Source organism: Artibeus jamaicensis, unplaced genomic scaffold (genome assembly GCF_021234435.1).
Source record: "Artibeus jamaicensis isolate MK-2021 breed Jamaican fruit bat unplaced genomic scaffold, CSHL_Jam_final contig_354, whole genome shotgun sequence".
NCBI lineage: Eukaryota > Metazoa > Chordata > Mammalia > Chiroptera > Phyllostomidae > Artibeus > Artibeus jamaicensis.
The window spans coordinates 46911336-46937696 of record NW_026521803.1 but is presented as its reverse complement, the minus strand read 5'-3'; the positions used below and the strand labels follow the sequence as shown (position 1 = coordinate 46937696).

Sequence of the window (26361 nt, the reverse complement as noted above, 5' to 3'; positions counted from 1 at the left end):
GGGAACCCTGTGATTGGAACTGCCCAGGAGGCCACCTGAGCCAGCCCCTGCACTCTGAGCTGAGGGCTGTCCTCCACCTTGGGGGTCGGGGGCCTGCGGAGTCCTCGGGCCTTTCCCACAGACAGTGGGGTGTCCCTGTGGGGCGGCAGCTCTGGGTCTGCAGACCCCAGGCAGCTGGGAATTGGGACGTTTGGGTCAAAGTACCGGAGCCCTGCTGCCTTCAGCCTCTAGGACAAACTGGCCACTGGGCCATCACGCCCGTGAGCTGTGACTCGTTTCTGCCATCAGACCTGCTCGCTCCAGGACGGGTCCCTTCTCCAGCACCCATGCTCCTGCCCCGTGGACAGGGCGAGCCACAGTCCAGCTGTGTGCGAGTGCGACCTGGGGGTCAGTCCTCAGGGCCTGTCAGTGTGCGAGAGGTCGACTCGGCAGGCTCTGCCTGTGGGTCTCACATGTACACTGTTCTGGTGCTGGGGCCGCACACCCTTCACAACACACGCAAACGTAAGTCACCTCGCCAGTGCATTTGAAAAACTTTCGGGCCTCAACATGCTTCAAATACCATTTTTTTCCAAATGCACATGAGCCCTTCGCTGTCGCTCTCTGTGCTGCTCTGCTGATGGTGCTGGATTTTCGTCCCTCCCTGCAAGTTCCATGTGAAGACAGGCCGCTGCTGAGCATCAGTGCAGCCCAGCCAGGTCCCTGTCCCCGGACAGCCCTCTGGCTCACCGTACCCCCCGTGGGTCCTAACCGCATGGCGACACGAGAAAAGGCCATATTCTCAAGCCGAGGCGCCCAGATGAGGCTTGAGGCCCAGGGCTGGACCCTGGAGCAGAGGCAGCAGAGGTTCGTGGGACTGCCCAACCTGCCCTTCTCAGCATGAAAGACACAAATCTGCTCCACGCTTGGCGCACACCTAGCTTACCGTGCCCTGTAACGCATGCGCATGGGCAGCCCTGGACCGGGACACCGGGCCCCGCCCTGCAGGGGAATCACCCGGTTACCCCACCCCACTCTGCAGACCTGGTGAGGGGCCCTGGGAACCTGTGATCCTTGTGGGAAGCACACAAAGGCGCACAAAGGCGCGCAGCTACGCTTTACTTCTTCCTACGTATTTCGCTCCTTGAGGGTCTCACTCCGAGGGAGAGACCACCACTGGTCAGCCCGAGGACCCCTGGAAAATGCCAGCAGGACGTCCCCAACTGCAGGTTGGAGACGGTGTGTGTGTGGCTGGTGAGCCTGGGGACCAGGACTTGGGAAGGTCATCAGCAAACACGGCAGGACAATGCGGCCGGGTCCTGCCAACTCGCCCCCAGCCTGTCCTCAGGTCCTGGCTCCCACACCTGCATCCGCCCCACCGCAGCCTCCCCCTGTCCAGGGGCCACAGGGCTCAGGGCTTGCTGAGGGCAGGGCTCCCGTGGGCCGGCTCTTCCCGTCCCAGTGCCAAGGCTGGTGGGGCCCGCCATGTGCCTGGGCTCCGCAGAGGCTCACACACTCCTGCCGTAGGGACGGCCAGAGCCCCCCGCTGGGACACCGGCACATGTGCACTCGTGGGGGGGGGGAGAGGCTTCTTCTTGCCCCCCCGCGTGTCCTGGGCGGTCTGGAGGGCATCCTGGGGTGCGGTCTGTGCCTCTGCTGCTGCTGGTGCACAGCAGAGTCCTGCGGGGGGGGGGGGGGATAGCTCTGCCTAGGCATGTGAACCAGTTACAAACCAACAAGGGGGGTGTGCTCAGGAGGGCTGATGTCCCCCCACCCCCCAGGGGCTGGCTCCTCTGCAGCAGGACCGGCTGCGCCTGAGCCCCGCCCACCCGGAGATGGGACTTCCTCAGAGGCGGGAAGAACAGGGACATGCACAACCTGGGGCCAGGCCAGGTGCCTGGACACTCACGGCACCCACTTGGCCCCTGAAGACTGACACAGGAGCCACCAGGCCTCCTTCTCCTCCCGTATTTAAGAAAGAAACAGCCCTTTGCTGAGGTCGGGGAACACGGGGGGGTGGGACCAAGCAGGGCAGGGCCCACTCGGCATCCCTGGGGGCTTGGTGCCCAGAGACCCGGGGGCTGGGGAGGACCAGGCCATGCTGCTCACAGGGAGCCACTCAGGGCCCCCATGGGGACAGCGGCTGGGCTGCTGTCCCACACACCCCCTGGGACGTCACCTGGAGTGACGGCCCTGCAGATGCTCCTGGCCTCCAGTGTCCTCAACAGGCAGCCAAAGCTCAGCAGGGATCGGAGGAGGGGCCCAGACGTCCAGCTGACCCCCTGCATGTGACGAGCGCTGTCCCACAGCTTGCTGAGGGGCTCCTGTGCCGTTTCTGCAGGTCCTTATGTCTCATTTTCACGAATGGAATGATCAGCATTGGCAGTGACCCTCCACATTCCCAGTGCCTCACCACAGGCTCTGAATTGTGTCTCTGAACGAGAGGGACCCACAGCCACGGTCGGCTGAGGACAGACCCCCCCACAGTGGTCCTTTGCCTGGGGACCTCTGGGCACGGGGTGTGCCCTGTTCCACAACCTCTCTGACCGAGGACGGGCCACTCGCTGTGGCAGTGCAGCAGACGGAAGAGCTTACAAAAAGGATTTTATTAAACGGAGGAAACCACGTGGAGCGTTGGGTAGGAAACGTATAAAACGTCACACTGGGTCTGAGGAGCCAGAGTGGACAGCCGGGCGGCGCCAAGTGCCAGGGACCCGGTGCCACTTGGAAACGAGCCCTGAGGGGGTAGGGGCCGCAGGGCCCCCAGGCCAGTCCACCGGTGGACGCCAGCCTCTCAGAAACCCCTGCACATCGGGAGCTTCCGAGTGACAGAGCACAGGCTGCCTGGCTCCTGCCGCACCTCCACGTCCCATCAGGTTCCCGCCTGCACCCTGGACCGTCGGCTGCGGTGTTCACAGGAACACCCCCCCAGCCCCCACGACGACAGGAAGCACGCCCCAGTCCTGCACAGCCGGGCTCTGCGAGATCTTTGGCATGGCCCGTGCTTCCCGGTAGTAAAACTTCTCAAAACACCCATTTCTGCAAAATAACGTGTTTCTGTACGTGGAGCTTTCTTTGCAAAATATACACATCTTTCCGGAGACAAGGAAACCCCACGTGAGGGCCGGCATGGGACGCCGGAGCTGGTCCTCCCTAGGCCTCAGGGGTCACACGAGGTCGAGCTCCGCCTCCAGCGCCGCGGCCATCTCGTCCGCCTCCGAGCTGCTGCCTTCCTCATCCTCACAGCTGGACGCCCTGCTGGACTCGCTGGCCACATCCTCCTCACTCAGCTTCCTCTTGTGGCCCCTGAAGGAGAAGCACTTGCTGAGACACTCTGGCACACGTGCCCCGTGGCTGTGGGCGGAGGACACCAGCTGGGCCCTGCCCCACGGGAGCGCTTGCCTGAGCGGGCGGACAGGAGGCAGGGTGGGCTCTGGCCAGAACAAGCGACGTGCGTGTCCAGCCCACCCTGGAGCCGCTGCCCCCCTTTCCAACACACGGCTGCCTGCTGAGCGTGGCGCCTACAAGGAGCCACCACACACGAGCGCGTTGCCCGGCCACACGAACGACGGACGAGTCTGGCAGATGGAGCGGAGGCCCAGCCCAGGGAGCCTGTGGCCCACGGTGTCCTGGGAGCAGCCTGCGCGGCCGCCCACCACAGGGCCCTGCAGACCCAGGAGGCTCGCTGCCGCCCCCCAGCCACGCCGTTCTCCCCCCGAGGCCTCACGGACCCCGATGTCCCACTGCGCTGGGGACACTCGATCACACCTTGAGAACAGGTGCCAGGCAACCCCACCTTGTCTGGACTGCATCCCCACCCGGGGCCGGGCAGAGCAGCCTCAAGTCACAACTCTGAAGGGTCTCCTGCAGAGACTGTGCAGAGACAGTTGTCACCTAGGACAGGCATGGCACTGGACTTGGCATGTGTGCAACACGTGTCCACACATAACACAAGGCAGCGCGTTACATCTGTTCGCAGCCCTGGCTGGTGTGGCTCAGTGGATCCAGCACTGGCCTGTGAACCGAAGGGTCGCCAGTTCGATTCCCTGCCAGGGCACATGCCTGGGTTGTGGGCCAGGTCCCCAGTAGGGGGCGTGTGAGAGGCAACCACACATTGATGTTTCCCTCTCTCTGAAATAAGTGGACTCTTTTAAAAAATATATGAAAACAGCACCTGGTGGCTGTTGATCTGGGGAAGCACAGACAGACGCGACTCCTTCTGGGACAGCACACAGCACACAGCGAGTTCAGCGGCGCCTCCTCTGAGCAGCCTGGCAGCTCAGAAACGGCAGGACGTGCGGCCCACGGCCTCGCGGCCCCGGCCAGCACGAGCGGGGGGGCCAACGGCGACCGCAGACACTGGCACCCGCGGCGGCTCCGCCTCACCCCAGACAGAAGCACGGCTCCGTGCCCTGTGGCGCCCCACTTGCTCTGAGCGCCCTCGCCCCCACGGGGCCCGCCCTCACCTGGGCCCCCGGCCGTCCGCCACGCTCCTCTCACTGGGAGGCCTGGACTCCAGCGCCGGCCTCGTCGGGGCCGCCGGGGCCTCGGGCTCCCTGGGCGCAGCCCTGCTCTCCTGCTCCTGCTCGTCCTCCTCCGGCCTCTTCCTCTCGCTGTCGCTGTCGTCGCTGCCTTCCCCCAGGATGTCGTCCACCTGGGGCACCGAGAGTCAGCTGCTCACCAGCGAGGCCCGAAGAGCCCGCCCACGTGTCCCGCAGGCAGGTCCCAGGTGCTGCCCCTCCCACTGCTCAGCAGACACGCCTGGAGCACAGCCGTGGGCTGCATGTGCGATGCATCTTTAAGCTCCCGCATGGGGCCCAGCGTGGCCAAACCCTGGCACCGAGGAGGGCGACCGGGCACTGCGCCACCCCATGCCAGCACTCAACTGGCAAGGGGACACTGCCACCACCGCCTGGGGCTCGGGCAGGGTGGCTGTGATGGTCGTTTTGCTTTTCCCAGGAAGGCAAACAGAAAAAACTCTTGACACCTAGCGACCCCGCATGTCACCATGACGACGAGACTGCACAAGTGGGTCCCCTCTGTGAGACGAGGAGGCCTCTGCCGACTGGATTCGGCCCCAGTTCCCAGTGCGGGTTCTTAAAACCCTGGAGTTTCCTGGGCAAGAGCAGTGACTTCTGTCCCTGTGTGACTCTGGTGGCCCCCTGGACAAGGCTGGTCACAAGAAAGACCAGGCTGTGGTGACAAGCTTGAATCCCTCAGCCCCCTGCAGCCTTCAAGGACTGGGGAGGGTGGGGTCTGTGGATGTAGTGGACGGGCGGTCACACCTCCATGAGGAGGCCACCCGGGCACTTGAGGTGGGAGGGCACGTCCATGTGCTAGGTGGCTTTGTCCCCTGCTCCGTGGCACAGGAGCTCCTGCACCTGGAGCCCCTGGGCCTCGCCTGGGAACCCTCCACCAGGTGACAAATGTGAGCTGTCCGGCCAATGGTGGGACGAGTCGGGGACATGGGAACCCAGACGGCTGTCAGGGCTGAGGCCACAGCCTGGGGCACCTGACCTGTGACGGTGCCTTCGACCGGGGGTCTGGACGGCAGTGTCCGAAGCACCTGCAGTGGATGTCTACCCTCTGGTCACAGGAGCCCCTCTGGGTGATGCGGGACCACAGCCACCCATGACAGGTCAGGACAGCCCAGAGCCAGCTCTGATGAAAGGGAGGCCCCTCGTGGACCGCTGACTGAGCGCACCAGCCAGTTGCAGGCACTCATGCTCACACCCCGACACACTCTGACCACTGCTACCACCCAGGGCAGGCAGAGGTTCGCCCTCAGGGCCTGGCAGGACAGACCTGCCAGCGACGCCCGTGGCGCCCCCTGGTGTCCCCACGGGGTGCGTCGCTGTATCAGTAAGCACGCCTGTTAGACACTACATTTTCCCTGAAATACTTGAGGTCTTTAACTGCATCATACATTTCAAGAGAAAAGAAGGGACTAAAACCAGCTGCTCTAAGTCGGACTGGCTCAGTACCCGTCCCGGCAGTGCAGGGCCCACGAGGTGGCCCGGGGTCCGCAGCGCATCCGGCCACGGACGAACCTCACTGTTGGCGCCAGCACTTGGGCCGTGGCCAGCGGGCCGGCCGCTCTGCCCCGTCCTCAAGGCCGAGAAGCGTCTGGCCAGAGACGCTGAGGCCACGGGAGATGGCCTCACACTCCAGTCCCCCCTCCTGCTTCCCCCAGATGGCACCCGAGTGCCAGCAGCTTCCGGGCGTTCTGTGTGACATGGCCACTTCGCTCTGAGTCAGTCACCTGTGGGCAGCTGCTCACTTTGTGTCATTTTATAGGGCAAAGGTGAACAGACTAAGCTCTCAGAAGTCTGAAAGCAGGTGTGTGAAACGAAACAAAACTCACTTTTACTGCATTGGCTACTGAAATCCTCCCAAGTTTGGTCACACACACGCTGCTACCACACACGTCTCCAGCGACCCAGTGAGGGACAGGGGACCCCGGAACCAAGGGAACTGACCTGGAAGCAGGGCGGGGGGCTGGCCGCTGTCCCCAGGGCGAGGCCCTGCACCACACGGCTCTCGGGCCCCTTTCAGCCCCTGGTCCTGGCACCCCCTCCTCCGCGCCCCGTGTTTGGTGAGAACCTGTGAAGAGGGGGACCTGGACAGGGAGCCCCTCCCTGAGCCTTGCAGAAATCCACATGCTGTGCGTGTTGGCTGAGAGCAGAAACGGGAGCACCCACGCAGGTGAGTGAGGTGCCCTGGAAGACCGCCAGTGACAGGGTTCTAGGCTCTGGCCTCAGGGAACAGATGCCTGTGAGGCCCGAGGCCACCTTCACGAAGGCGTCTGGAACCAGCATGGATGCAGCCCTCTCCTTGCCGGAGGAACGCCCCCCCCACGGGACAGTGTTTGCAGACACGTGGAGGTTCCGCTTTTCTAATAAAGGAAGGCAGCGTGCACAGCCTCTGTGGTCTCCCGCATTCCCCGAGCCCTTAAGGGGCCCCACCTTCTCCCCCTTCTGCTCTGCACACTTCACCCCACGTCCGGGTGCTGCCCCGCACTGGCTGCCCCAGCCGGCGTCTGCAGACCCCGGCATCCCGCGACGTGAAGTGAATCAGGACGTGTTGCACTTCTGCAACCAGAACGTTGACGTGCCACTTTCGCAGGCACCCTTCCCTTGGGCTGAAGGCCACACATGCCCACCACTCAAGGTGTCTGGAACGTCCGTGACAGTAACCACATGGCTCCCGCCCCTGACACACCCACACTCCGCGTGTAGACGCAGGTTCTCTAGTGCTGGGAATCACCACCACCAACCCCAAGTCTCAGAGCTCACTGGCTGGCCCATGAGCACCTGCCCCGAAGGGGTGCTCAGCCACACCTGGTGCTGACCACAGGGTGGCCAGGCCACTCGCGTGTCAATCACACGGAGACGCGGCCGACAGCTCGGGTCTCAGGAGAACGCACGGCAGCCCTGCAGCTCTGACAGTGGAGACAAGCCCCACACCGCCTGGCCCAGGGCCCAGCTCTCGCCTGTGTGGGCTGCACGCTGGTGAGCCCCACGCACAGCTGTGTCTCTGCGTCCCTCTGACTTCTTTGGAAGGTTCTGGAATGTGGCCCTTTCCCCAGAGCCTGCCAACCCTGGTGGTAATGCCATGCTAGCAACATTGAGACTCCACTTATGCTGCTGCAACCTCTCACCACCCTGGGAGGTCTCTGCCCACAGGTGTCTCTCCCCTCTTCTGGGAACCACAAGGGTAGGACTTCCCCCTGACAACCTACAGAGACCCCAACAGCACCACCTTCCCCCAGGGGCCTGGCCCCCGACAGGCAGTGGGGGGCAGAAGGGCCATGGGTGTCCCCAAGGACGTGGGCTGAGCAGGACCAGGGATGAGCTGGTGTGAGAGCTCCTGTGGTTTTCAAAGACAAACTGGGGACGGACAGCACCCCAGCCCCGCCTGCCCGACACCAGGAGCACCCCCTTACCAATGACACGTCAGGACCCTGTCAGGTGCCCGGGGGAGGGGGCGGGGCTGGGCTCTGGGGCCGGCGTGCGGCTCACCTCCTTGTCCATGCTCTCCAGGTCCTCCTTGCACAGCGTGTACAGCGGCATGGTCTCGGACATGCTGGGCTGCCGCTGTCTCCGACACGGGCCCGGCCGCACGGTGTCGGGAGCTCCTGGTGGCTCCTCCCCGAACAGCTGCGGCTGGTGCGGCTGGACAGCTCTGCAAGGAAGAGGCGAGGGCCCACGTGAGGGAGGTCGGCTGGAGGTCCCCACTCCAGTGTGGAATCAGACTCCTGACCCGGGCAGGTGCACACATATGCACGCACACGCACTGTCTGCTCCTCGTCCAGGCTGTGCAGGCTGAGCTGGCGGAGAGCAGGCTCCCACCCCCGCTCCCAGGCACCCGTGAAGCTTTACTCATTTCCTAACAAAGGGAAAATGGGAAGAGCAAAGACAAAAAACTTCCCAGAAACCAGCAGGAAGTGTTACTTATCCTCAAAGTAGGGTCAAACCAGCAGTAATATTTAAAGTAGGAAACTGCTCTTATGCTGTCCAAGCCGTGAGACAGAAAACCCGTGACGGGTCACTCCCGGTGCACATCCGTGGTCAGACTCAAGGGACCAAGACCAAGGCGCTTTGCCTGTGGCCAGCACCACACTCCCTGTCAAGGGGCAGCAAGACCAGAGCCTGCTCTGTCGGTGCAGACAGGCCTCAGGGAGCAGCGCCTACCTGAGACGGAGCTCTGGGCACAGGGGACGGGCCCCCCGACTGCAGCTGAGACACACTCAGCGTTGGCCCAGTTGCTCACGCTGCAGGGTGTGGGTGGCAGCCCCTGCACCCAGGGCCCTGGCGGACCACACAGAGGCCGGAACGCAGCGCTGCAAGCCCTGCAGGTGGCAAGAGACTGCCCAGTCTGCGTGGGCATCTCTGTTCTGCTGGCGACCCTGCAGGACAGCGTGGACAAGGGGCAGCGTGGGGTCGGTCTCTGCCTGCCACAGGAGTGACAGAGGGCCTGTGGCCGACACGCAGAGCACACCAGGAAAGCTGGCAGCACGCCACACAGCCAGATGAGGTGCCCGCCCAGCTGACTGCAAGGAGGCTGGACCCACGGGGCCAGTGCCGCGGTGAGGGACACCCGGATGCTGCGCAGATGCCAAGCGTCAGGGTCACTGCTGGGGACAGGAGACGGTGCCCTACCAAGGCAGCTGGGCAGGTCCTCACGAGAGGACCGCACACACTCCCAGTGCCCAGCGTAGCAGTCACGGCCCGCTATTTCCCCAGGACACACGGTGGCTGTGTCTGCAGCCCCATGGGGGGACACACCCTGGTGTCCACAGTGGCGAATGGTTACCACGAAGTATGGCTCAGCAGTGAGGACAGAGATGACGTGGAGAACCTTGGAGTGCTGGGAGTTGGGGACGGAGACAGGTTCGTGGTTGTCGGGGTGGGTGGGTGAGGGCGGCCCTTGGGCCCATGTCCCTGGCCCCATCCTGGCTGGGAGGCTGGGCTGCAGCTGGGGGCAGCTGGGTCTTACTATGTTGCTGCTCACCACTACCTGTGAATCTACAATTGTCTTAAAATAAAACCTCTAACGAGGAAAAGCGCCCCGTGTCGCTGAGATAAGACACAGACCCACCCTCTGGCACAGGGCAGGGGTGGCAGCTCGACTCACGATTTCCCTGGGAGCCTGCGGGAGCACCCGCGGGCCCCACAGGCCCCGCCCCGCTCAGAGCCCTCAGGCTTTCCAGACTGCACGGTGGGGGATGTCAGACAGGAGCCGCTCTTTCCTTACACAACTCGGACATCCCACCACCCGGAACGCAGAACTCGCCGCACAGCGCCCCAGTGCACATTAATTTCAGGAGAACACGGTTCCCTGGAGGCACCAGAGAGGAGGCGCGGGCGGGAACCGGATCCAACGGTGGTTCTGGCAAAGCCTTGGGGCCTCTCTGACCTGGCCAGTCCTGAACGCAACGGGCGGCTCCACGGCAACGTCCACGACCAGGCAGCGACTTACTGTGGGGACAGTGCACTTCCAAGTGCAAAAAGGAAGGAAACTTCATTGAAAGCCGACTCGCTGAGTCCAGAAAAGCGGGCAGAGGTGGAGCGTCTATCCACCCGGCGCTGCACGGGAATTGCACCCACTTCAGAACGAAGGGGTCCCAGTGGCCTGGGGCGCCACCTCCCGGCCGGGGCCCTGTCCTGTGTGCAGCGAGGCTGACCGCTCCAAAATCCACCTCCATACCTCACTTTACAAACAACTCAGGCACAGTGCCTCTGCTCTTCGCGTTTAAGAGAAGTCAGCTGCTGTGGTTTCCCTTTCAAGAGTGTGAAGCCCAAGTTTAACGTGTAAGAACTGCTCATGCAGTCGGCCCGCAGTGGGGCTGACCGTGTGCACTGACCTGTGCTGTTCCAGAGGGGACCCCAGCATCCCTAGCAGCTGCCAGGGTCAGTGTGCGTTTGGGGGGAGTTGGGATCCGTGTATGGAGCTCTGACCGCACAGGGCAGCCGCCCTGCCCCCTGCGTCCCCTGGGTCCCCGGTGTGGGTGCTGAGCTGAGGTTCAGTCCAAGCAGGATGAGCTGGAAGTGCCATTAGTCTCACGGCTGCACCGCTCCCCCCCCCCATCCCTGCTCTCCAAGCCTGAGACCCAGACTCAGCACGGGCCCTCGTTCTCCCCCACCCTGACCCGAACCACCACCCATGGTGCTGCAACACCCTGCTGGGTCCAGGGGACATCGCATGGGGCCATCACGGCCCCTGGGCTCTGGCTGTCCTGGCAGGCCAGTGGCTACCCCGCCTTATTCTTGTGCAAGCACAGAGAAATCAGTATGTGTCAGAGTGGGGAACACTGCCCCCACCTGGCATGTATCCCCCACGCGCCACTTGGACGCCTCTACTGGTGAAGCCCCTTCTCCACCCCTGCCGTTACCCCTGGCTGTGAGGTCGCTGGAGCGGGAGCCTGGGGTCCTGTTCCAGGGCAAAGCAGAGCCAGATGCTCAGAAGGGGCAGAAACACAAAGCTCAAGTGCGCCCCACACACTGATCCTGTCTCCCCTAAATGGGGGCCTCAGAAGTGAGGACGGCCCCCCACTCACGGGGGAGAACAAGCACAGGCCGTGCTCTTTAAGGAAGCGAGAGGACGCAGGCCCGTCCTGGACACCGCCCGCCTCCGCACAGCAGGGTCCGAGGAAGCCCTGGTGTCAGTCCCCTGGGGCTCTCTCCTCCACGTCCACGCACACCCACAGCGCCCCACCTGCCGGCTGGGCTCAGTGAGGTGGGCAGGTGGCCAGGAGGCTGCACCGCCAGGCCCAGGCCCAGCCCCAGCCCCAGCCCCCATCTGCCGCACGCCACCTCTCCCCCCGGTACAAGGGCCAGACCCAGAGAGCAATGCCGTCAGGGGTCAGGTCAGCTCTGCTGGGAGTCGGCCAAGACGGCACGTGGAGCCCGTGTGAGCAGGTCCCTGACACCTGGGGACAGGCAAGTTGGGGGGCAGGGAGGGGCTCCATGCTGGCTGCCAGGGCCCGCAGCCAGGAAGCCTAATGCAATCCAGAACCAGGCGCAGCCCCGACTCCCCCCACACACCTCCCCCAGCCCACCGATGAGCCCAGCTGGACGCACCTGAAGGAGGAGTGCTCCGCGTGGACCTGCAGGGAGCTGGGGGGCCCGGGCCCGGCCGCGCCCTTTCGGATGAGTTTGCCGGTGCTAGCGTCATAGATTCGCACATCGGGACCGGGCTGGGCCCTGGGGTGCACAGGTGTCGGGTGGAACAGGGCAGCTGGGAGGACACCCTGCCGGTCGGGAAAGGCTGCGGGGCCGTCCTCCCTGTGGGCGAGAACCAGCTGTGAGACAGTGCTGGGCTGACTGTGGACGTGGGGCCCCGAGAAAGGCCGTGAGCAGAGCCCTACCTCCGCTGGACACCCAGTGCCCGTGTGGGGCAGGACGCGGGCCCCGCACAGACCCTGCTGCCGGTCTCTCCCGCCCGCCCCGAGGCTTTTCCTGCAAGCGCCACACTCACACTCTGACAGAGGACGGGAAGCCTTTTTCAAGATCTCTCAGGAAAAGAAACACACTCAGGAGATGACACAGACACTCAGGCGTCCTCACTGCAGCCCAGCCTCTCCCACACCAGGCTCCGCAGCGGCTGTGTGGTGCACCACCAACAGCTGAACACAGTCTGGTCTCCAGAAAAAGAGGCCCCTCCCCGCTGGCGGGAGGGCCCGGTGGGACGTCTCGTGCGTGGCTCACCTCGGCGCCTTGCCGTAGTCCTCACTCAGCGGGAAGAGCTGCTCCTCCACCTTGTCCCAGCGCTCCAGGCAGCTCCACAGCCAGTCGGGGTTCACCACGTGCAGCCGCCCGCACGCCTGGGCCTGCCGCACCTTTTCCGTACCTGCAACGAGGGGCCGGGGGCCCTGCTGTCCTGGGGCCAAGTGCCTGTATGGATGGCCCGCGCCCAGGACCCCCCCAGCCCCGCGCTTGCAGAGGCCCAGAACCTGCCCTGTTAGGATCTCACCTGCACACCATCACCAGCGAGATGCGCCCAGAAACCCCACGTGAAGTCGGAGCCCTGCCACTGGCCGAGAGACCGCGGAGGCCCGCCCAGAGGCAGCCCGCCCCCGCCGCCCCCACTGCGGGGAGGTCAGAGGCCGGCAGGCACTCACCCGCCCGGGCGGCAATCAGGTGGGTGGCCCTGTCCGGGGCGTCGGGGTCCAGCACCAGCTGGGTGAGGATCCTGGCCCCGAGGGCCGTGGCGTGGTAGTGCTCCCGCGTCTTCTCCACCGGGAAATTGGTGGGGTGCAGCCCGCTGAATATTATGGCCACGTCTGCCAGCACCCGGCTCTTGAGCTCGGGGACGATCTTCCGGATGTCGGGGGCCTCCAGGGTCTCTCCGCGCAGGTAGCGGTCGTACCGGGCGTAGTAGTCAGAGTGCACGCGGGCCAGGATCTCCTCCAGGTGCACCAGGTGGTCGTCCTCGTCCTCGTCCTCCTCGGCCTCCTCCTCCTCCTCCTCCTCCACGCTCTGGTCCAGGGACTCGCCCACCGTGATGCCCGACTGCTCGCTGTTCTGGGACTCCGTCTCGGCCTCCTTCCTGTCCGCGGCACCGCCCGCCAGCCCACAGAGGCTGTCCCGCTCGCCCTCCTCCTGCAGGTCCAAGTGGATGCTGGGTGTGGGCTCCCCGCAGTGATTTGCCCCTGCAGGCCGCTCCCCTCCGGAGCCAGTGGGCCCGCCCTGCTGCCCGGTCCGCCCAGCGTCCCGCATGGGCTCCGGCCTCCTCTGGCCGCCCTTCTCCCCGTTTTCACCATCAGAGGCGGCCAAGGACGGGCCCTCGGACTCGCCGCTGCCCTCGCTGTCACTGGACAAGTCGAAGTCCAGGTCGCTGCCTGCCAAGCCCTGGGCGGGCCGCCTCTCTGCCAAGGTCCGACCTTGCTGCTGAGCACACGCTGGGGGCCCCCTGTCATCGGCTGGGGGGGTGCGGGTGACAGGCCGGGGGCCCCTCTCCTCCGTCGGGCCGGGCAAGGCCACGTCCCCATTGACCTCCCTTGTGCACTTCCCAAGGCCATTGCTCTGCTCGAGCCCGGCAACCGGCCTTCCGTCCTCGGCGTCCCTGACGGGTGGAGCGCGTTCTACGGCATCAGCCCCTTTGGAAGGGTGGCTCGCTGTGCATGCGGACAAGAGGAGAGGGCACCGTGACTCCCGAGACGGGACAATGCAAGCCCACCGGCCAGACCCCACCGACTCCCGGTCCGGACCCTTGGCCCCAGCACAGCGGCTGCAGCAGGAACTGCAGACCCTACAGACCTGCCTCGACCCCACTGAGCCGAAAAGACGGCCCGGTCGGCACTAACAAAACCCGGAACTGAAACCAAGTAACACCCTGCTTTCCAGACTCCACGGCCTCTGCAACCTTGGGACACGGACAGACCCCTGGACTCAGAGCCGCCCCAGACGGGGACAGTCAGGACGCGGGTGCGCGCCCCACGCTGGGGGGGCCTGGAAGGCAGCCGCCCACCTTTCTTCCGTGCCGGAGGCTCCCGGGACCCAGGCGGGGCGTGGATGTCCCCCGTGCCCTGGAAGTAGACGTACTTCTTCACGGTGATGAGGTTGGGGGCGAACTTCCAGACGTCCTCCCGGTCGTCGATGATGCACACCATGGAGTCTCCGCAGGGAAAGAGGTTTCTACGGGGGAACGCGTGTCAGCCACCAGCACAACTCACAGAGAAGCCTCACGTGCTCCGTGTCACGATAACCTTCCACACGTGACCAGCACACAGCCAATGGACAACAAACAGGCACAAACCGCATCAGACTCTGTCAGGTACAGGGTCACACTGTTCCAGGGAAGGTGACACGGAGGGTGACGGTCTCCCCCACTACTCTGGGACTTCTCACAGAAGAACACAGCCACCTGCCTCAGAGGCCCGGGCGCCTGCGGGCAACCTCAAACGGAGGCCGACGGTGACCAGTTACCCGCCCACAGGCCAGGGCCCGGGCCAGCTGCCCCCCACCGGGGAGAGGCGGGAGGGCCTGGCCTCGCTCCAGCCGCGGGAACCTCTTTGAGCCCATTACTGGGGTGAGGCGTCCCCGTCGCGGAGGCAGCGGCAGGAAGGGGAGGGTTAGGTGATGGGAGGAGTGGGGATGGCAGAGGGCGGTGGGAACGTGGCCCGGTCTCCTCACACTCGCAGCCTGAGGCACGCCAGCCGCACCAAGGCCACACCGTGCGGCGTGGCCGAGTGGACAGCCGCCTGCACCCAGAGGGCTCTGGGCGCTTTCCGCCCACACTGACACCCCACTTCCTGCACCTCGCCCTGCTCCCGGCTCCGCCTCCCACACACCCGGCCTCCTGGGCCCTCGCTGCTGCCGCCGGGACATGCCAGAGGGTGGAGGGAGGGTCTGCCCAGGGGACAGTGGCGAAGACAGTGACCGGCCGGCAGCAGCAGTGGAGAGCCGCTGCTCTGTCACCCCGGACGTGGCCTCACCGCAGGCCCAAGCAGTGAGCCTGCAGGAGCACAGCGGGGACGCACCTGAGGTTCCCGGTCTTGGAAAACGGGTCGATACACTCGTCCCTGGACAGGATCCGGTGAGAAAAGAGCTTCTTCTCGGGGTCCAGAAAGCCTGGAGAAGGAAGCACCACGAGGTCACGGGTGTCCCAGACCCCGGAGGCTCCACAGCGTGGCAAAGAGCTCCCGTTTATTCACAGTCGGACAGTGTCACACCTGGATGCCAACCGCGTCTCCCCTTCCAGGTGAGACCGCCACCACTCACAGTCCTCTCCTCAATGAGTGTTGGGGGCCTCGTTCTGGAGACACTGGCCCCAACGCCGCCTGGTATCGCTGGGACCGGAGGCAGCAGACGACGCTCGGCCACACTCCCCAGGAAGCGCGGGCACGTGCCCACTGTGTGCGGCCGAGCGCCCGCCCTGGGTGAGGGCGCTGCCTCGTGTCTGCTCCTGCACCCCGTCACTGACGAGCAAAGGGGTGACCGGGCACCTCAGCAGCACCTGTGAACGCACCCTGACCACATGGCCATGATTATCTGGGGCCTTTATAGGCACAGTCCCGCCAGCGCTGCCCACAGCCCGGCTCAAATGTGCGAGACATTACTGTCACGTGTCCTCAACCCAAGTCACCTGTCCTCAAAGCGACGCCACCAGCAAAGCCTGCCCACCCACCCCCTGCCTCAGCCTCTCAAAGTCCCTCCTGCTGCCCCCCTACCACCACTCTGGGACCAGCTCGTTGTCAGCTCGTCATCGGCTGGGAAACACCGGCCCCTGCGGGGGAGATGCCGCGTCGGCTCTCACACGTAAAGGCCCCGCAGCTCTGCATGAACACAGCCCCACCCAGTGCCAGACCCTGCAGCTCCCCGGGGGGGGGTCGCTAATGTCTCTGCGACAAAGTAAGCAAAAGAACCTAACAACAAGCATCCTGCCCCAGTCGTCTTGAAAACGCACATTCTACGAAAAACTGTAACCTTCAAAATTAAAAGCTGGGAATTAAGAGGAAGCTACAGACACCATCGTTCACCACCACCACCAGGTGTCAGGACGAAAGCCTGGGGCCCCTTGCCCTGTAACTGTATGAACTGGCCACCTGCTGACCCTGTCTGGCTATGACCCCTGCAGACCCCTGGCTTGGGCTCCTCGGCTGGCCTGGCGGGTACCCCCATCCCCGTCCCCAAAGACCCACACAGCTGTGAATGCCTGTCCCGATGCCCGGCCAGCATCGGTGGGGGTGGCTGGGACAGAGCCCTCCACTTTGGGACGGCACTGCGGGCAGCGAGGCCGGCCAGGGCCGCTGCTCCGGCACAGCATGAGCCGTGGGCCCGAGCTGCCTGCTCACCTGCGATCGTGTGTGCGTACAGCCGGCTGCCGAAGGTGAAGACGTGCAGCTCGTACAGCCGGGCGACCTTCTCCAGGAACTCCCTGCAGTGCGGACGCAGGCGGGTGTGCAGCATGGGCTCCCCCCGGCCCAACTGGAAGTGCAGGATGCCCTGCGGAGTGGAGGGGCCGTCAGCAGGGGGGCCCCGGGGCCAACCGGGCTGCTCTGCTGCGGCCGCAACCCATGGCTACTGCCGAGGGAACCCCAGGGACCACCTCCGACAAGTAAGGCAAGCACAGAGACCATCGGTGCCAGCGAAGGCCACCATGGTGTCACAGAAGGGGGATGAGGACGCCCACAGACCCACACCCTCCTTGACCGCCACAGCCACTCTCGCTGATGACGGATGGGAGCCAGTGTCTGAAGGGACGCCGCGCACACCGTGCTTCCAAACACTGACAGCACAGCCCCCAGGCAGCGCCCTGAGTCCCGCAGCAGCAGTGCCCTGCTTGTGCACATCGCCCTGCACATGAGCTCACGCCCCGCAGGGGTGCACTCTGACCCTTCACATCCCACTTATCACTAATTTTCTCAGTAATAATACTCTAAACAACCGCTAAAGGAAAAAAGGCAAATGACTTCAGACTCAGCCAACTTTTTCCTCAGTCCCAGTTAGTCCAAGTCCTCACGATGGGGCTTCTCTGTGAAAAGACTCTGGTGTCTGAATTCTATAAACTTTCCCCCCGTTCAGCAGTTAGAGTCCACGATGTACAAAAATGTCCTTAAAAGCACCAGTAAGGAATTAGGGGATCTTCCTAAAATCGCCAGCAGTGCCCAGGGGCGGCAGCAGCAAATAGGTGGGTGCCAGGTGGTGGGCAGAGCCCTGTCCCCCTGCTGTGCAGGTCCCCACAGAGGGATGACCCACAGTCGGGTGTGGCAGAGGCGCGAGGAAGCCACCAGCAGTCGCTGAGGCCTGGCTGTGCCGATGCCACATTCCTTCGCCTCCTGGACAACCCTGGCTGAAAAACCGGCAAGTTACAGCCTGTTCCCACGGCCCGACAGACTTCAAAGGCACGGCAAGAGTGCGAGCCGGCCTGGCCCCGCCTGCCAAGGACGCCCTCCAGGGGTGCTGCCCTAACCAGGCCTGAGCTCTGTGCAAGCGAAGACCCCCCGGCACAGGCAGGGGGTCTGCAGGTCACCGTGCAATGACCACGAGGTTAAAACCACAATGGCCTCAGTGAAACTGCGTCTCCGTGGGGAACAACCGCAGGAGTCGACACTGGCTGTGAACAGCCACTCGCAGCCCCAAAACCTTCCGGAGGGTCCGGAAAATCAGCAGCTCGGCTCCCACCTCGCAGAGAGATCACAAAGGAGGCAGGCTTCGCCCTGAACCCCACTGTCCTGCCCTGGAGAGCTTGCACGGGGCATCCAGCCTCTACTGCAGTCAGATGTCCACCTGTACTGCCTCCCACCACGGCAGACGTCCCCAGGGACCTCGAGACCACCCGTCTCTCCTCCCCTCCCCTCATGGCCTGCTCCCAAGCACTCAGCCCCCAGCTAACATGGCCACACATGGGCCCGGCAGACGGCGGGCTCGGGTGACGAAGAGCTGGGAGTGCGGGTCTCCTGACGACCCGAGTCGGGGAGCCGCTGGGGCATCGGCCGTGGGGACCTGGGGAGTGTGGAACGCCACGCCTACCTTGTTGGACATCTGCTGGCAGTGCTGCTCAGTGGTGTGGATCAGGGTCTGGTCCAGGTCGACCATGAGCACCAGCTTCCTGTTCCGGTGCAGGCGCTGCTGATCTTCCCTCCCGAGCTGCTCGGCTTGCTGAGCAGAAGAGAAATGGCGGTGTGAGTGTGCTCAGGTGCAAGGTGACACCCAGGTCACAGGAGGGGGCTGAGCATGCCCCGCGTCCTCCCCGGAGCCTGTGGCGTGAGCTCTGCCCATACCCGGCGCTCTCCTGGGGACCCCCATGCCGTCATTCCACCAAGGGTGTGAACCCACGGAGGAGGAGTGAAGGAAAGGGGCCCCTCCTCTAAAAACTCAGGTGGACGCTGTGGCGTGACCCGGCGCCCGTGAGCCGCACTACTTTGGGGGAGAGTGGGAAGGGGGGCCTCACGAGGGGGTCGGCTGGGACACGGAGCAACAGAAGTGTGGGGAGCACGCAGGTGCCCTGGCTCGGTGCCGGGCTCCCCCTCGGGAGAGACCCGGGGGGTCCCAGAGACACATGGCGTGGCCATCGTCCCTGAGGACTGGAAGGGCCTGGTCCGACCTCGCTCAGCCGGGGGATGGCGTGGGCCCATGACAGGACTCGGGGCTGAGTCACAACCATCTCTCACTGCCACTGACGTGCAGTGGACAAATGCTGGGCCTCCCACGGCGTCCCGGCTGTCCCCAGAGGGGTGGGACGGACAGCGACTCTGCAATGGCAGGAACAACGGAGGACTTTCTTCTCTCTTTACCTCCAACCCCCCAGCTCCGCTGCACGCGTGCATGTACACACACGCACACGTGCGCACACATATGCACGTCTGCCTAAAGGTCAGGAACCCCCAGGAACCAGAGGCAGGCATCTGGCATTTCGTCCTTCTCACAGAAACGAGGTTGGTATCTATCGCTTAACAGCACAAATCCACAAAGAGGGCTACAACGCAGCACCCACCCACGGAGCCGCTGGTCACCGCTGGGCTCCCTTGAAGCACCGACAGCTCTGTCCTGGGGACGCCTGACCGCCTGCCCCCCGGGAGACCCTGACTTCGAGGACAAGAGGGGTCAGGAACTCGGGGACTCTTGGGACATATGAAGACAACAGCGGCGGTGAAGCGCCAAGTTCCCCACCCGCGCACACGCCTTTGGTTCCAGGGTGGGTGCCGCTGGTGCGTGGACGCACAGGGGCCCCAGGCAGCTCTGTGGCTGGCCCCTGCGCGATCAGCTCTGGTGACCAGGCCTGGGGCTCACAGCTCCGCATCGCTGAGCCCCGTAGTCACGTGGCCAGTCGCCCCAGCCCAGGGACCGGAGCTGCAGTCCTGGAGAGTGGGGGCCGGGGCCCTCGGGTGGAACCACTTGGGGAAGAGACAAGCACAGTCCTGCCACCACCCCCTCTCACCCCCCGTGGTCACTTCAGAGACAGAGGAGACACCGCTGCCCTGCAGTGGCCCCGGGACCCTCGGCCGGCACTCACCTCAGAGCTCACCATCAGCTCCGGGACGCTGTGCACCATGGACACGGTGGCTGTGGACAGTGGCACCTGCTGCCTGCCGTTCTTGCTCTGCAGCCTGTGGAAGCCAGAGCCGTGAGGCAGCCGCAGTGAGCACGCTCCTTTCCACGTGGCTTGACGTGCTGCTGGCACCCGCTCCACATCCCCCACTTCCCACACAGGGGGGACTGGCCCAACTGTCACGTTCCAGCGCCCCACGTGCTCCTGGACACCAGCCCTCCCCATGGAGACAGGGCCGCAGACACCACCCCACGCACAGTGGGGTCAGAAACGCATCTGAGCAGCACCCCTCCCTGACTGCGAGTGACCTGTGCGGGGAGTGGGGAAGGGCATCTGCCAGCAGCAGCCGGCCCCCAGCCTGCTGGCCCCCTCGGCCTCTTGCCTTGGCTCCAGCCCCCACTCCCGCCCCCGCCAACCAGGGACATGGGTTCTCTCCCGACTGGTACTCACTGGGTCAGGTCTTGGCCACACTCGGCGCACAAGCCCTTCATGACGACGGGGTGGCTGCATCCTTCCACTCGCACCAGAACCGCGCTGGAAATGGGCGAACCCAGAGATCAGGGAGGGTGGCCCTGCAGCTCTGGAGTCCCCCCACCCTCCCGAGAACGCCGAAGGCAGGGTGATGCCTGGCCCACTGCACACCTGGGCGGCAGGTCTCCCCCTCCAGGGCCCGGCTCTCTGGCCATGAAATGAAGGGGCCGCTTTACCTGAGGGCCCTCTCCCCTGAAACACAACGAGCCACACAGGGCAGGTGCAGGATGACAAGCGTCCTGTCGGGGGAACATGGAAACCATCCCAAACCCTCTAGTTTCTGATACACAATTCATAGGACCAACATGGCGTGCACAAAGGAACGATAACAGAACAAGCGATGAACACCTGCCTCCCCGTCTGTGGGGCAGAGAGGCTGCAAGGCAGCTACGCGTCTGCTAGGACCGTGGTCCCAGCTCCAGTTCCTAGGCACGCGTGCACACAGCGGTCGCCATTTGCACCCCATGTTCCTAGCTGGTCCTGGGAGCCGCCAGCCCCAGAGAGCTCTGTCCCCAGCGGGGCATCCCTCTCTCCAGGCAGACCCTCCCCTGCTGTTAACACCTGAACAGAGACGGCCTCAATTTCCCACCGTGAACAAACCACAGTAACAGACCAACCCTGCACTGGACCCCAAACCGCTCCTCACAGCAACCTGCCTTACGGACTGTGGCCAGACGCCTCCGCCTCAGGTCCCAACCTGGCCCCCCAGGGCTCCCCGAGCCTCGTCACCACCAGGTTTCGTGCCTCCTGGTCTGCAGAGCCGGCCTTTGGGTCCGGTCTTGGGATGCTGGCCCAGCTGCCCCTCTCTGCCAGGTGGCTCCATAGCTCCCCACCCACACCCAGCCACACGTGGGCACCCCTTCTTCCAGTTACCCAGGCTCAGTAACCCTGCAGAAGCACCTGCACCCTCCTCTCCAATCCTGTGCCCTGCTCCTGCATTAAGGACCTACCCTGCGCAGCTCCCTCCCGCCCCTTCCCCAGACCCCCTTCCAACGCTCTGAATCCAGGTGCCCTCCCCACTGGGCCCCCCCCTCACCCGTCTGACAGCAAGTGGCAGAGTCAGCAGAGGGGCCCCAGGCCTTTTCCAAAAGTCAAAGCTGCGTGCAATCGCCGGTTAATGGGCCGGAAGGAGCCTGGTGAACACCTGCCATTTGCTCCTCCTTGGACGCTGGCAGCAGGTGGCGCAAGAGATAGAGCAAAGAGCCCGTGGTCGTCCCCGGGTGCAACAGTGCCGACGCTATGGACACTTGGCTCCGGTCCCGCTGACCGACCATCACGCACGTGCAGGCCACACACCACCGGGGACAGAAGGGCGCCCCAAGCTTGCATTTACTCCCCTCGCTCATTTTTAAATTAAAATTTACAGCTTGGAGGATGTTTTTCAGGAATTCCCAAAACTGTACCAAGATTTCATTAATCATCCATAGAAACATGAACTTGAAGATGCACTTGGTGTGTCTCTAGCTCAACCAATGACAAGTGACAGCGCTTTACGAGGTATGGGTTTCCAGTCCGCAGTCCGCTTTTCTGTTTTCTTAATGGTGTTTTTGAAGGCTGAGCTCTTAGTTTTGATGAAGTCCAGTTCCCCAAGTTCTCTGTGCATTGCTGGGAAACCTGTCTCGCCTGGGACCACTGAGATGGATGAGAGACCAGACAACTCAAAACGCACGTCTGGACAAGAGAGAGGTCCCGTCTGGACGGAGGTGGTGGTTTCCAAGGCATACACGTCTGTGAAGACCCACGGTGCCAGCTGGTCACGAGCACACAGGCCTAGGCCGTGGGATCTGTCATTAGAGGGCTGTGGGTAGCTTTCGGAAAGGGCCTCCGGTAGGATGAGGGGGGGCCCAGGCCACTCCAGGGGAGTCCTGCCCACAGCTCCCAGGTCCATCTCAGCTCCCCCCACACTGCCTGCCCCCAGCTGGCTTGACTCATCCTCAGGGTCCTGGGAACCCATACACATGCACGCACAGCAGCCACCTGCCTGTCACCCTGTAGGCGCTACCTCACTGCACTTCCCCATGACCACCGTGACCCAATGACATGCCAAGCTGAGGACACATCTCTAAGCACTGCTGGAGGTGCCCCTGGCACAGGACTCCCTCTGCCTGGGCCACCTCTGCCCAGTATCCCCAACACCCAGAGCTGTACCTCCTCCCCAAGATCTCTCAGCTCCCACTGCCTTGGGTGACAAGTGGCACACCTTCCTGCCATGCTGTAACTCAGGGCCCAAGGGACACAAGTCCTTAAGAGAGCAGGGAAGCACCGGCCCTGCCTGGCTTCTGAGTCCTGGGCAAAGACCAGCCGTTGGCAGGCCGCTGGTGAGGGCACGCACACACACGCACGCTAAGGACCCCACACACTCTTGGCTGTGTGGATCAAGTCCCACCTCTCTCTGAAGTCTCTCACTTGCTGGTTACACTACGAGCCACGTCATTCTCTCTGCTCAGGTTATGGGGTTGTGCCTACCACACTCTACAAGGCAGGTCAGGGACCCAGGGCACGCTGTGTGCCTAGAGACGTCTCTGGTCATTGTAACTCATCTAGAGGGAGGGGGGCTGGGCTGCGACGAAGCCCCTATGGGGCACAGGGTGCCTACAGCACACTGATGGGCGTTGGCTCCAGGCCTCTCCTGGTGGGGAACCCAGAGCTCTGTGTACCACAGCCCATAGGACCCCGCCTGTTCCACGGAACTGACGCCACCTCTGCTGAGCTGGGGGAAGGGTGCTAAGTGTTCAGAGACGGTGGTACATCTTGGTTGAAGGGGAGTTTGAGGCCAACTGCAGGCTGCCCAGTCAGCACTGCCTGAGGTCTGCACACCTGCTGGCCCATTGAGACCAGTCTCTGAAGCTTCTGCAGTTTGGGGAGGATGGCGGGGGGGGGGAAGGCTGGGGCTCAGCGCTGAACAGGACCGCGTGGGGCACGCACACAGGCAGCAATACCCACGTGCTGTACCCCATCATCCCATGACGGTGTGTGACTGTCACAAAAGACTCTGACATGTGGACCCCCCACTGATACTCACACAAGGCCCAGGGAAATACTCGTGTATTTCCTGCACAACACACACTCCCCGAACTTTCCCGGACGGTGTCCTCGGCCTCTGTGCACGCTCTGGTGGGGAGTGGGGAGGGCCCAGGTGTACCGGCTGGCAGAGCTCGCACACACTGCGGAACGCTGGGCAGGCAGACCCAGCCTCCCCTGAGTGTTGGGGAGTCCAGGAGAAACAAGAGTGCTCTGCACCCAGATCCTAGTTTTCAAATGCCCTTCTCCACCAGGAGGAGGCAGGACTTCTTGGAGAAGTGGCTGAGCCCAGGGCAGAGCCCGGGGAGCTGGGCACTAAACACTGCTCGTGTCGGAAACCAGGGTTGTACTCTGACCGACAGGACCTCGTCAGAGCAGCGAGCTCGAAGGGGTTCCCCGTGACCCACCTGGGGATACTCTGGGCCCCAGCACAAGTAACAGTTAAGAACCCACCGAGTAAAGCAAGCCCCCAAGTCCTCACGGACGAGCTGCTGGAGAGGGCCACGGCTCCTTAGCTCCCACAACCGCTCACTGCTAGGGAGGGTAGCAGCTGATAGCGGGGACAAAGGTGACAAGGACAATGTGGTGTCCCATGCTCGCTCCCTCCTACGCTCCAGCTGCAGGGTTCTTGGAGAGCCCTGCGATGAACTGCCGCAGCGAGACACCCCAGGGCCTCAAGCCTCAGAATCACAGAGAAGAAGCACCTCCACGCAGGGAGCCCGCCCTCAGATGGGCGGCCTGGCTGACCAACAGGGCAATGCGCTGGGTTGCTCTGATTCTAGACCCTCAGACGTCACCAATGCACAGTGCGTGGAGTTCCTTCGTCACTGGCTGTGTCCCGTCACTGACCTGCCTGGGCTGTGGTGGCCCTCTCCGCACAGAGGAGCAGAGTAGCACAGTGGACAGCACTCTACCTCAGGAGTGTTCTATATGGAGACATGCCGGGACCAGCTTCCCCTCTGTCAGGCACAGATGGCAGGTTTACAGGCTCATTAGGCCCCAAGCAAAAGTCAGCTGAGCTCTGACTTCAAAGCAGTGATGACCGCGTTCCACAGTGTGTCAACAGTGAGCCCCTCCCTCTAAGGAAGCCAGCTCTGTCCTGAGGCCAAACCCCTTCCCGTCTCCCACCGTGGCAGGCAGTGGGCAGGTGTGGGCAACCAGTTTCGTCTCCAAAGGATGAGCAAGGAAAGTGGACGAAGAGCAAGGCTACCAAGACTGGGATGAAGGATCGGCTTATCCCATCCCTCCCTGGTCATCAGCTTCCGGGACTGGGTACAAGCTCCGGAGCTGAGAGTCAGTGCAAGCCTTAGGGGGAGGGGAGCACACCACAGGGAGCAGCACCACAAACAAAAGATGGGAGTGGACAGAAACCCCCCCACCCAGCTGCGGGGGGATGCACTGTGGCCCCCTGAAAAGAAGCTGTGCACCAATCACTCCAAGCCCAGGCGGAAATGCTCACCTGCCCTGCCTGTTCCTGACAACAAAAACATCTAGGAGTCTCAGGCACACACACCTGTGTGCACTTCAACCCGATCTCGAGAGCACACAAAGTATGCACCAACAGGTTCGCACGCCTCGACAGAAGAAAACAGTCCCTTTATGAGGTTAACACTAAGCCCGGGAGTCTGGGCCCCTCCTAGGATGTGTGCTACCACCTGCAACCGGCTGCATCCCCTTCCTGAACTACTATGCAGAAACACACACAGCAGGCTTTATGACCGCGTTCCACAAGGTTTACGAGAATCTGAAGTACACACCCCCGAGAGTTTACAGCGCGATGACAAGCGTGCAGCGCGCTAATGCATCTTGTGCTCGTTGTCGCCCCGAATTTCCCTAACTTTCAAACGCGGTGTCTTGGGAATAGGCTAACCACAGAAAAGAAATGAACACAACTCACCTCAAAAGACAACTGGCAAGCAATGACCACCGTACAGCCTTACAAAGGCACGCAGACGCGCAGCTGGGCGGGGGAGTCCCACCTAGGAAAATTCCCCCAGAGCGCAACCCCTAGCCCCTTTCCTGCCTAATGTCCAGCCCCGGCCCCTCTGCTGGCCCAGGATGCCCGTCCACCCTCCCCTTGCACACACTCACCCGGGAGCCACCACCTGGCCCGGCTGCGCACACAGCTCCCGCACCACGCCGGCGCGCTCCGACCTCAGCCTGCGCTCAGCGCGCACGCAGCCCCCGGAACCGGCGCGGGCAGGGGCGGGCCCGGCGGGCGGCGCGGAGGAAGCGGCCTCGCACACGGCCAGCACCGAGCCGATGCGTACGGTCGTCCCCGACGCCACCCTCCACTCGAGCAGGCGCAGCGGTCCGGGGCCCGGGCAGCGCACCTCCGCCACGGCCGCCGGCGGGGTGCCCTCGGCGGGAACGCGGTCGGCGGTCGGCGTCTCCATCGTGGCCGGCAGGGTCGCAGCGGAGATACGGCGGGCGGGCGCTCAGGGTCCCGCGCCCATGGCGGACGGACGAGCGGACCGGCGACTCCGACCCAGGCGGCGGCGGTGGTGGCTGCGCTTCGACTCCCAATCGGGCACCGGCTTCCACCCGCCACCCGGGTCCGCGCCGACTTCCGGGACAGCGTGTGACGTCGTACGTCACGTGCGTGCGCCAGGAGGATCTTGTGTAAACAGAGGCCCACGCGGGGCCCGACGGACGCTGCACCAGCCATTAGTACCCTGGACCAAACCCGTGGGGCTGGCCCTGGCGGGAATAGTGTTGCTACGCCCAGTTTACTCTGTGAATACCGGTCCCTGCACGCAATGCGTGCTGTAGCCCCACAGGTCCCTTTAAGCGCTGACACCCGGGGGCTTTTTCGACCATGTGTCCCGGCGTGCACCGCGCGCTACCCTACAGCGGTCACCGTGAGGCGCTGCGAGTCCCGGCGTGCAATGCGGGCCGCCGACCTACCGTTCACATTCCCGCTGAGGTGTGCACTCTGGAAACTACGAATCCCGGCATGCACCGCACGCCATACCACGGCGGACCTCCTTTAGACGCGACGAGTCCCGGCATGCAAGGCGAGCAGCCGTCCTATTGACCTCTTCCTTGCTCTGGCCGTTGTCCTGAGAACTACGAGTTCCGGCCTGCAATGCGGGTCGCCGCCCGTACAACCCGTCGAGAGTAAGGCGGTCTTTCTGAGAACCACGAGTCCCGGCATGCAACGCGAGCCTCTGAGTCGCTGTCCCGGCAGTCTAGTGCGTGGTCGGGGGTCAGAGGGTGATTGACGCCCCAGATCGTCTTGTGTATTCCGGCTGCTGTCTGATCTGTCCTGACCACGTGCCCCTGTGGGGCGGCCTTGGTGCCGTCGCCAGTTCCTAGTACGGAGTGTTTCTGGAA

The 26361-nt window shown here is 63.7% G+C and overlaps 1 protein-coding gene across 2 annotated transcripts; it reads right to left on the bottom strand.

The window, feature by feature from the left end:
- Positions 1 to 2566: 2566 nt before the first annotated feature.
- On the bottom strand, positions 2567 to 25616 carry CTDP1 (CTD phosphatase subunit 1). Of its 2 annotated transcripts, none has more exons than XM_037148081.2 (13): positions 25359 to 25616; positions 19924 to 20007; positions 19438 to 19531; positions 17955 to 18083; positions 16277 to 16427; positions 14963 to 15053; positions 13951 to 14117; positions 12602 to 13597; positions 12189 to 12330; positions 11562 to 11765; positions 8001 to 8163; positions 4446 to 4633; positions 2567 to 3285 (listed from the first exon to the last, which is right to left on the bottom strand). In XM_037148081.2, the coding sequence occupies exons 2-13, from the start codon at positions 19962 to 19964 to the stop codon at positions 3147 to 3149; spliced, it is 2505 nt and encodes an 834-aa protein (XP_037003976.2). In that variant the 5' UTR covers positions 19965 to 20007; positions 25359 to 25616; the 3' UTR covers positions 2567 to 3146. The 2 variants fall into 2 exon arrangements, with proteins under 2 accessions (XP_037003976.2, XP_037003978.2); XM_037148083.2 differs by having other exon boundaries at positions 25117 to 25516.
- Positions 25617 to 26361: the final 745 nt, after the last annotated feature.